General features: G+C 40.0%; 1 protein-coding gene across 1 annotated transcript; it reads left to right on the top strand.

Annotated features, from left to right (window-relative positions):
• Positions 1-1,043: 1,043 nt before the first annotated feature.
• On the top strand, positions 1,044-8,825 carry LOC306932223 (histone H4 transcription factor). The gene is made up of 9 exons (XM_079513921.1): positions 1,044-1,558; positions 1,811-2,031; positions 3,186-3,297; positions 3,415-3,567; positions 3,661-3,735; positions 4,121-4,241; positions 5,005-5,143; positions 5,280-5,404; positions 7,906-8,825. Exons 1-9 carry the CDS (start codon positions 1,408-1,410, stop codon positions 8,339-8,341), a joined length of 1,533 nt encoding a protein of 510 aa, XP_079370047.1. The 5' UTR covers positions 1,044-1,407; the 3' UTR covers positions 8,342-8,825.
• The last annotated feature ends 2,766 nt before the right edge of the window (positions 8,826-11,591 follow it).

Raw genomic sequence — 11,591 nt, 5'->3', positions numbered from 1 at the left:
TAGATTTTCAGCAATTTTGGGCCAAGGTGCACTGCTTTTCTTTTCTACCTTTCATTACACAGTAGGTTGTAACATGTCTTATGTATGAAACATAAGCTTTTGGCTAAATTTACTATTTGTCTGTTTCATTATGCTGGGTGCCAATCACTTAAGTTGAAGTGTTTTCTTTAACAAATTTGCTACATTGCATGATCTAGATTCACATATGAGTGAACTAAGGCACCGATTCTTGTTTCAGATGTTAGGTATATGTATTTATGAAATTTGAGAAAGATTTTGTGTTGCCAAAATAAATTTAACACATTTTACAAGCAAAAACAGCAACACTGTTTTGACTGATTTTTGTTTTTTGGTTATATACATTTCTGGCTTGTGACAAAATACTGCAGGATATCACGAGTAGAACTTTTAACCCAAAGTCCAGAGTAGTGCCCATGACGCAGGAACGAAACTGAACGAAAAGGGACCTCACAATATGGCCTAGTTTTACTTTTTTATGTGATGATTTCCTGTTTTTTCATAGAAGTGTATATGTGTAGGCTACGTCTTTAATTGTTATGACGAATTGAAATGGAAGAACTGTGGACCACAGTACAGTCTTGTGCTTCATGGTTTCGTCCACAAAGTAGCAGTTTTTGAATTGACTTACAGTGCTTTCGTTTGAAATGTAGCCTATATCCATTCTACATACTGTGTAGTAGGCTAACTGAAGTCACAACTCACAACACCAACTTTGATGAGGCAGTAATATTAATAGGCCTATATGGTTTTCTTCATTTCCTGAAAAAATAATATTTTTCATTTTCAGAAAAATGAACATTTTGACGTTAGGTGGTTTCTTCCCAACCGCAGAGATATTCTGTTTCTGATTACTATCATAAATAATACAGTGATTTAACCTTTAACAATAAATATCACTTTACACTACCTTTAAATTAACCGTCTAAAGCTTTGAGTGACATTTCTTACAGTCGCCCCTTGGTGGCGGTATGCGCTTGTCAGAGTGTAACCTGCCGACAACAAAGTGACAACAAAGAAGACGCTCCTCCTTTTGCAGGAAGTAAACCAAAACATTGGAGGGAAAAAATACCGAAAGACTAAGACAGAGAAGGAATATATGGTGTCAACTGGCAAGATAACATAACTTTGATGTGTTTGTTGTGCCTGTCATTAAATGTTGATGGCTGCATACGTTCTCCCCTGTTAATGGTATGTTAAAAGGATTACCCAGAGAAAGGTTTTAGGAGACAGTGGGCACTGGGCAGGTGGCAACACGATCCTGGGATTAATGAATCCATCTCTAGTCGTGTACCTAAACAGCTAACCTTTACACACAGTACCAACCTATGTGCTATTGGATTCATTGTTGTGAGCCTTTTGCTATCTAGGGTACGTTCCCGCAGCACTATGGCAAAGAAGAAGCAACTTTCTAATTTAGTGGTGATGTGTGAATGGGCGTCGTGCACCTTCAAGGGCACCTCCATGGAGGAGCTGAGCGAGCACATGTCTCTGCACTTGAAGGACCACTTGGGAGAAGGAGATGCCATGGAGGAATTAGGTACGTGAGGAAGATGTATTCATGCATGCCTCCTGTCCTGTCCTACATAGTGTATGCCAAGAACGAACATTCCTTCCTGTGGTCTATGATCAGTTAGCTCTGGTCCATAGCTCTAATGCGCATTAGAGCTATGGACCAGAGATAATGATCAGTTAGGATGGAGAAAGAAAGATGATGTCAAAAGAATGAATGTACTTATATTTAGTAGTTTGCCATGTAACCCTTGTCTCCTTCTTCTTACTTGTTGTTTAGATGACTATCCTTGTCTTTGGGAGGGTTGTGAGTTCCTAGCCATGGGTAAGCCCAAGGGGCTTGAGGTCCATGCTCACTTCCACACCTATCACGGCAAACTCAAGTTCATAGGCACACAACTTCGCAAATCCCACCCAGACCTCCCCAGCTGTAACCAGCACAACAGCAACCTGATCTGTGAGGACACAGATGGACTTATTTGCCTGTGGGAGCACTGTGATGTATGTACACATGTGTATTAACTTTGTTAAAGGACTACTTTTCAACCTATCTTCATATAATTGGTCCTCAAACTAATGATCATGATAAAATAGCACAATTCTTTTCTACTCAGTGTAGGAGGGCTGTGGGCAGTTCAGAAACCCATCCACCAGCTGTGACATCATCGATGGGGAATCCAAGCTAATAGAAACTGCAGGCTTTCTATTCCTGAACAGTTGCAATATGAAAATGGAAGCCATCAGTCTCACAATAATACAAAATAAATCTAAATATGTAAAAAAAGATCTGCCTAAAGATGATGTAACTGGTGGACAGGTTTCTGAACTGCCCAGCCACAGCCCTCATATGAGACACAGACCGAGTAGAAAGACATGTATTGTGGTATTTTCTCATGAACATTAATTCTTGATTGTTGTATAGATTTTTCATAAAGGAAAAACGAGATGAGAGCTGGAGAAATGAGAGATTCAGAATCAACTTAATTGTCACATCACAGGTTTACAGGTGTAAAGCTCCATCATTTTGAAGTAGTTAACTGATGTGTTCCAGTTCCAATTATATCTGCTCATTTGTGTCATCACTTCCAATTGCACTTGTTTAATCTGTATCTTGACTGGAGAGACATGGAGACTGGTTACTGAACAATCACTCTATACCGCAATCAGCGGTATAGAGCTATATAGAGCATAGAATATAGAGCTATTTAACACATGTTTTAACCAAAGAAAATCACTTAACCCTACCTAAACTAGACATAATTTTATGAAACCATGCAGTGATGTAAATAGGTTTTCAATGTAATGAGTCCCGGGATGCAGGGATGGTCTTTTAGATGAGTCCCAGGGACATTTGATGAGTCCCACTTCAACGACGTTAGGAGTCATATTTTGCCATTTTTACAAATTGCATCATTTCATTTTATATGGTTATAATGTGGTTATATTCATGTAGAAAACAGAAGAAGTAATGATTATTATAACTAAAGCTAGCAAAATAAACTAGAATAAAAAAAACAATACAGTAGTACAGTAGTGCATCCCACTGGGATGCAGAGGTCGTTTTATGGCGTCCCTTAACTATAAACTGCGTTTTGGGATGCAAAATGCACCCTATTTTAATCTCTGCCATGACTTTTTCAATTATATTTGTACAGAGTACATTTAACAATCCAGAGTGGTTCTACCGCCATGTCGACAATCATGTTCAGTGTGCAGAGCAGGAGCCTCTCGCAGGCCAAGAGCAGGCCCTCTTTTGTCACTGGAAAGGTAAATTAAGGATTGACAAAAGTTGCACATGTATCCCACTCTGATGTTCTGCAGCTTAGTTTGCTCCAACTCTGGTCAAAGTTTGAGTGACATTTGGCTTTTTGTTTTTCACCATAGGTTGTGATGCCTTCTTCAAGATCAAGTACCGCCTTAGGGAACACCTGCGTAGCCACACTCAGGAGAGAGTTGTGGCCTGTCCTACCTGTGGTTGTATGTTCTCCAGCAACACCAAGTTCTTTGATCACCTCCATAGGCAAGCTCCACCAGAGGGTGAGAAGAAAGCTGCATCTTAAATCTATTCAATAGCAGTTGTTTTCATTTCGATTTCCTCATGTATTTTACCCGTTGATCTCATTCCAACAGCATCTTTGGTTTGTGAGCATTGTGGCAAAGGTTTTGCCAATGAGAGACTTTTGAGGGACCATGTGCGACAGCATGGTAATTATATTCTTCAGTCTGTAAACCTAAAGTTGTCTTGATGTAGCTGGTTTAGATATTGAGTTTGTGACTTATATGTGTCATCACAAGTTATAGACCAAATGGTCATATTTGTTACATTGTAATATTGAATTAATACACAATTCATCAATATACCTCAATGCTATGGACTACTGTGTGATTTCAATCACAGTTTTCAATGACACAGGTTAAAGAGGAAGCAGGAGAGAGAATACTTTCAAGTATATTGTAGACGTTTTCACACCATTCATTCAAATAAATATATTATCATTTTATGTGATTGAGAATGTTATATTGGCCAGCCACGCTACATATTCTATAAAATATATCACACACATAACCTAACCTTGTGTTTCTTCTGCAGTGAATCATGTCAAGTGTCCATTGTGTGACATGACCTGTACTACTCTGGCAACTCTGAAAATCCACATCAAGTTCCGCCACTGCGACGAGCGGCCCTTCCCCTGTGATTTCTGTGAGAGCAGGTAGACCATCAAAACGGCTGCTGAAATGTTTGCTTCTGTATCTCACCTGATGAACTTATCCCAATCAAAACTATCAATTTAAGTTAAACATATTGGGTCTCAACTTGGGGTGAATATGTTGGTAGAAGAAAACATATTGCATACAATATTTCACTTTTAATTCCCCTATTCATTTCAATGGGGAAATGTCGAGTTCTCTGCCTATTAGTCTTTTATTATTATTATTTTTGGCACCTAACTAGTCCTTCATGCTTTTAGCTAGAAACATTCATTCTACTTGGGACATATCGGCTAACATTAGAATTTTTGAAATAATTACCAGTGGTATAGATATAGATATTTCACTTTTAATTGCAAAAAGTGTAGCTAAAATGCCATTTAGCTACACTGTTTCTTCAGTTTGATATTTTTGTTGTTACACACCAACAACTGCTACTATGGTTTTATGTTATTTTATTTGTTGCCTACTTCTAAGTTAATAGGTGTCTATCTCATTGTCTAATAATGGCAAGAATGTGGTAACAAAAAACACTTTTACTTAATACATTTCATATTGACTATAATCTACTGTAGAAAAGTATGGAAAACAATAACATTGTAAGTTGGGTTGAGTTATTTCAGTTCATATTTTTTTAATAAGGCAGCTAATTCATTCACATCAATGTATCTATGATGAAAGAATGTAATTTTAATTACTATGTATTTCTGAACATAATCATGACCAAATTCTGTACTTGATGATGGTGTAACATCTTTACCACAGGTTTAAGAATCAGCATGACCTGCGGAAACACATGGACACCCACAATGAGGGTGGTAGCTACCACTGCACAGTGGAGAGTTGTGATTATTCCTGCCGTACGTCACACGTCATGAAACAGCATTACAAGAGAATCCATGAGGTCCGTCATCTGAGTACAACTACACACTATCAATTACCACAAGTCTATCAGATAGACCTTTGTGCTTGATGATAACTGCAATGGTTTTCTGTTACTTGCATTATTACATGAGTGTGTTTTGGGTTTATATCCTCAGGGTAGCATGATTTCCAAATACAAATGCCATATCTGTGAAAAGACCTTCTCCTGGTGTTACACACTCACACTTCACCTGCGCAAGCAACATCAGCTGAAATGGCCATCTGGCCATTCCCGCTTCAGGTATGAGTATTCACAGCTAAGACAGATCTGTAACTTTCTTATTAGAGTACACTGTGTGATGGAATGCAAATGTATGTACAACTAATAACTTTGCATTCATACCTTTTCTGTTCACAAATGTTAATAGAAAATCTATATCCACAAATGCAACATTTTTACAGGTTCAACTTGCAAAGTACAAACCAGAAACCATGGATGTGCCTGGGAAACCTCCCTAGGGAGGCAAATAGGAGGCATCCTTACTAGATGCCCTACCTATAGACGAATTCAGAAACGGGTCTCATGGTCGCAGCTTACGTATTTCCTGTAGGCGGAGCCGACATAGCTGCGGTTTAAACCTGCGCTCTTCTACTACAGTGAATGGTAGAGTGACTGATGTTAGTCTGCCTCAAACGTTACTCTTTTACATGCTTCTTACTAACACTAACATTACAAAGATGCCCAGAACATCGGGATGAACCTGTAGTTTATGGCTGCTCCAACAGTAGTGGCAACATTCCAACAAAAAAAAAACGGAATGTCAAAATTTCCACCGCGGTGGCTGAGACCAGAGCCATAGAGTAATGGTTGAGACGAAGCAGTGAAAGGACCTGAAAGATACATAACGTCAGTCTTACCCAATACCCAATCTTTCTGTTTTATGAACACAAGGCTGCTGTACTTTATACCTCATACTTTAAATGCTTAGTATGAGGTATAAAGTACAGCAGCCTTGTGTTCATAAAACAGAAAGGTATTGGGTAAGACTGACGTTATGTATCTTTCAGGACCTTTCACTGCTTCGTCTCAACCATTACTATTACTATTTTTTTTTTTTAATGTTGCCACTACTGTTGGAGCAGCCATAAACTACACAGGTTCATCCCGATGTTCTGGGCATCTTTGTAATGTTAGTGTTAGTAAAAAGCAGGTAAAAGAGTAACGTTTGAGGCAGACTAACATCAGTCACTCTTTAACGGGTTTAAACCGCAGCTATGTCGGCTCCGCCTACAGGAAATACGTAAGCTGCGACCATGAGACCAGTTTCTGAATTCGTCTATACCTCAGCTGGCTCTTTTCCATGCAAAGGGGCAGAGGCTGTACTTGGAGTTATCTCTAAAGCCCAATTTATACGTTGAGCAACAAGTGTCGACCGACACGTTGCACTACGTATCTCTCAAATGTTTTGAGTATTCATTTCATACCATCTGCTCTGCAACTGGCCAGCATGACAGCTTTGCCACAAAAAGTAAACAAGGAAGTGGATGTAGTCTCGTGCATCTTCCCAACCAAACATTTTATGAAGGCGTCTGCAACCTTTTATGTTGAGATGCCACCTCCTGACGAAACACAGTTTGGCCTGTGTTTAGTTTAGTTAGACATACCAACAGTCAGACACCCTCCCCAAACCTCACAGGAAGCCACGGGTGGTTTTAACCTGCAGCACAGATTAGTTTTAACCCGCCACGCATGTTAGGAGCCACGGGTGATTTTTAACCCGTAGCACGGGTGATTTTTAACCCGTAGCACGGGTTTGTCTGACTAATGACTGTTGGTATGTCTAACCAACGTATGCACCCCTTGGCGGGTGAGAACTATAAAAATCACCCATGTGAAGTGAGGGGTGCTAATATATTAAAGTCTAACTCATGTTGATATGGTGATGTAATGGTGATGTAAGACAAACGGTGACAAAACAAACATTAAATTCTCTTTATTTTTAATGGCATTTAATGTTTGTTAGGGACAAGATGATGTAAATTTTCCCTTCACGAGGGGCTCTCTTATCATTATACATCATCATACATCATCTCATGAACAAGTGAATTTATGTGATTGCTTAGCCGATTTGCTCGTTTTTGAGACGTGTGGGGACAAAAGCTGTATATGACGTCTAGATATGATGTAAATTTCCCTTCATTGTCAATGGCATTTAATGTTTGTGTTGCCACAAATGTACGTCATATTTGGTGAACATTTGACCTAATTTCTCCTTTCATTGTCGATGGCAAATATGAGACGTGTGGGGACAAGATGACGTACATTTTCCCTTCATTGTCAATGGCATTTAATGTTTGTGTTGCAGACATTTTGTGGGGACAAAAGCTGTATATAGGAGGGGCTAGAACCCCTCAAAAATCACACCCGTGTGAAGTGAGGGGGGCTCTTATCATCGTACATCATGACGAAATTGGACCGAAATAGCCGATTTGCTCGTCCACATATGACGTAAATTCTCCATTCTTTGTCAATGACATTTAATGTTTGTGTTAACACATAAATAGCCGATTTGCTCAGACACATGATGTAAATTCTCCATTTGTTGTCTGTCAATGGCATTTAATGTTTGTTAGGACAAGAAGTCTACACTAGCTGAATATAGGAGGGGCTAGCGCCCCTCAACAAATGGGGTGGATATTGGACACCATACTGATAGATTGATTGGTCAATAACCACCAACCAATAAATCTGTGCTCAAAATCAATAATGTTCTGTTTTGCCTGTTTGGTTTTGCAACAAAGATACAAAGAGGATGAAGATGGCTACCTGAAATTGAACATGGTTCGGTATGAGACAGTGGAGGTGACCCAGGAACTCATGAAGAACATGGATAAGAAGCGCCAGACCGTTCGGAAGAGCATCAGCAGCCGGGCCAAAAGAGCTGCCACCAGAGAAGAGTCCCGCCCGAACTCTCCCACAGGCTCCTCATCTCCGTCCTCCTGGTCTTCGTCCTGCTCCTCTTCTGAGCCGTCTGGAGGGGAAGACAGCTCACCTCAAGGTAGTCCCAGCAGGGGCAGTGACTCTGTATTCCCTGTGTACTGCGTCATGAACAGTGTCCCTCTTATTGAAGATGACCCAGGGGGGTTAGCCCTGGAGGATGGTGACTCTGGTGGAACCTCTGGAGCAGTGCAGGCCCTGACTGATGTCGCTAGGGGCCTGGGCATGGATGTAGTTTGAACCTTCCTCCTTGCACTGAAAAAGCTCATGCATTAAAGCAGGGGTGCCCACACTTTTTTGACTTGAGAGCTCAACAAGATCTACCCACCAAAAAAAATATTATCGAATTGCTGAAAATTGTTAAACAATGTACCTTGTTTTGGGGCTTTGGAATAGCGGCAATGGCATTACATATAAGACTAACACACTTGGAATGGAAAATACAGGCGGAAAACTTACTGAACTGATACTGATGTTTGTGATCATACAATACTTAAAAACAAAGTATTGCATTGTGGGTTTGAGCTGAGGCCCTTTTTGACGTCAATCAAGTCACCTTAATTCAACTGGCAGATGCCCTTTTTATTTATTTATTTTTCATTTAAATAATATATATTTTAAGCCAGGGCATATCATGTGGTCTACCTGCACGGCCTTTGTGATCTACTGGTAGATCACGATCTACCTTTTGGGCACCCCTGCATTAAAGCCTCACATTAAATTTGCAAGCTGTCTCTGAGCATCATTCCAAATGTACAGTTGTAATTTGGCTTCTCCACTTTCCTGTTTCAACTGCATATTTAAGTCATTGGTTTTACCATTTTATCAGTTTTAACTTTTTCTGTATGTTATCTTTGTACAAATAAAATGTGTAAGGTCTCCAATGCTATAAAGCAACACAAATGTAACTTTGAAGTTTGAATATGACAACTGAGATATGTTTTTCTTTTTTTATGGGATAGATTGCAGTTATTGAAAGCAATTACAGGGATGAAATGGGATGACGGGAGTATTTTTGGTCCCTTGACAGGGGAAATTGCTGTTGTACCAATTCAGCTCTGTGAAATAACTTCCTTATCTACAGAATCTTCAATCTTCAATTATCATGTACGTCCTTGGAATGTAAATCAAGTATACTACTATTTAATTTCTACTTTTCAAAAACAGCTGCTTGTTTCTTCTTTTACATGATAAATACAGAGGATTTAGCTTTGAGCAGAGTTTGTGTAGTCTTATCAACTCCTATTTTTGCATTGTCCATAGACCTAATTGTGCATTGATTCAGCTTGACCAATTGCCATATATTACATCTTTATGAATCTGTGACATACTTATTGAATTAAATTCTACTTTGCAATACAGTTTCATCACTTCACATATAAGGTCAGATAGCGTATTGAAATCGTGTAGCCATTTTCTTTGCAGTGCAAAATCATACATTGATGAAATACACTTAAGGAATGAAAAGTGCAGGTCCAGGTTGTGCTGATGACTCAACTGGTGAGTTCAAGTAGCCTACCACATGGGCCACATTTAATTTATTTTACATTAAATTAAATGATTTGACATTTAATTACAACATCTTGGGTTTACATTCTGCTTGTAATCTAAATCTACATTGCATTCAGTTTCGCTATATCCCATCCTAAATGTTCCTACTATATCTAATATCGTAAGTGTAACACTTTGAAACTGAAGCATGCTGTGTTAGGATGCCAATGTAAGAAGGTTGGGCAGTGGACAGTGGTATGGATGGACACATGCAAGTGAATCTTGGGGAAGGTGGCCACTCGCTTGTTGGATACATGAGGACCAGGATAGAGCAGTGGTTTTCAACCAGGGGTCCGGGGACCACAAGTGGTCCTTGAGGAGTTTCCAGGTGGTCCCCAGCTAAATGATGGAGAGTTGTTAACCAAATGGACCCTTATTAGAAGTTTGTATGACAGTGTCATTCATTACAAAGTATAAATTAGGCTTTAGAATGGAAATTAATTTTACCGTAACTCATACTGTATAGCACAAAAGACAAAAGTGTCATCTTACCTCACTGTCTGGCCAGGGAATAGTGCAGCACTGGAGTGGAGGTGGTTGGTGGAGGTTGGTTGGTTCTAGCCTGGCTAATAAGCCAGACTAATATCACACAACACTGTCGCGGTATATCAGTCTGGGCTGGCTCCACTTGGATTTCATTTCCCGGGGAACATTTTCTCTTTGACGCAATTGGTCAGAGCTACTGTCAGTCAAAGGTCTCAAGCATTGAACGTCACTGTACCAAAGCCCGCCTATATTGCATACCGTGTCCCGATTGGTCCGACCTGTTCTCTGCTGTAGGAAAGAGGCGTGCTACTGAGCCTCGCCAGACCGTAATCCGCTGGTAGGCAACTTTTTTTTGCCAACGGCTGATTCGGTCTGGTTTATTAACCAGGCTAGGTTGGTTCTACTGGAACTGCCCATATGGAGATTGATTGATTGATTGATTGAAAAATGTATTAACAGTTTGCAGAATTAGAGTACATTTCAAGCACAAACTCAATACAAAGGCTGTTAACTGTGAGTGGACAACCCAATTAAGCATTACACTTGTTTCCAATAGGGTCCACAATGTTCAATTCGTCAAAAACATTTAGAGACGTACAAATAGACACTTCTATATAGACAAAGGACAGAACAGGAATTCATCATAAAGGAGGTAAAAAGGGAAAAGGAACATATACAGTGAGGGAAAAAAAGGGGTGGGCGGTGGGGGGGATTCACGTTCAGCTCCGTTTATTTGTTTGTTTTCCTTGGAGGAGCTGCGTTGGGTCCCCAAGTCGGCTCCGTGGCCGTACCTTGAGTTGGCTGTGTGGCCGTGACCATGATTCCAGAGAGGTAAATTCTTTGCGTTGTGAGCTTGTAGAGCAGCTATTTTTGCATTTCTTTTTTGCAGCACGACCACCACCATACATAGTATAAAATAAATAGGGCCTACTTAGTTAATGTTAGGTCAATTCATATTGAAACGGGATTGGCATCTCTGGGTTTGCCCTTGGGGCTAGCTGGTGTCCCACTGGAGCGCAAACATGTTGGAGTAGAATAATAGGATGACCTAATTCACCAGACAGAAGAAGTGTTCATCAGAATTAGGCCCTTCAGAATTAAGTCTTCTGCCAAGGTCAGAGTTAAGAGTCATGAAACCTATACAAGTCAGTCAATCTCTCAATGAATGACTGGGCAATTAATTGGTCAAGCAATTAGAATGATAAAAAGTAAAGTGCTACAAAGTAACTAGTAAACCTAGCATCTATCAATATACTATCTATAAATGACAATAGTAAAATATACAGTTTAGGGCCCCCATGAGGAATTGGACCAGGGATCTCGGCCCCCATGAGGAATTGGACCTGAATATATATTCGCCCTCAGTTCGTCCTGTTTGTGCTGCATCAGGTCGCACCCGTTCGCGCAATTCTCGTCTTGCATTGACTTTGTATATATGTAATCGCGCCGCTCT

The sequence above is a fragment of the Electrona antarctica genome (assembly GCF_951216825.1).
Source record: "Electrona antarctica genome assembly, chromosome: 11".
NCBI classification, from domain to species: Eukaryota; Metazoa; Chordata; class Actinopteri; order Myctophiformes; family Myctophidae; genus Electrona; species Electrona antarctica.
Note: the sequence above shows the minus strand (reverse complement) of the source record. Positions and strands in the feature narration are given on the sequence as shown.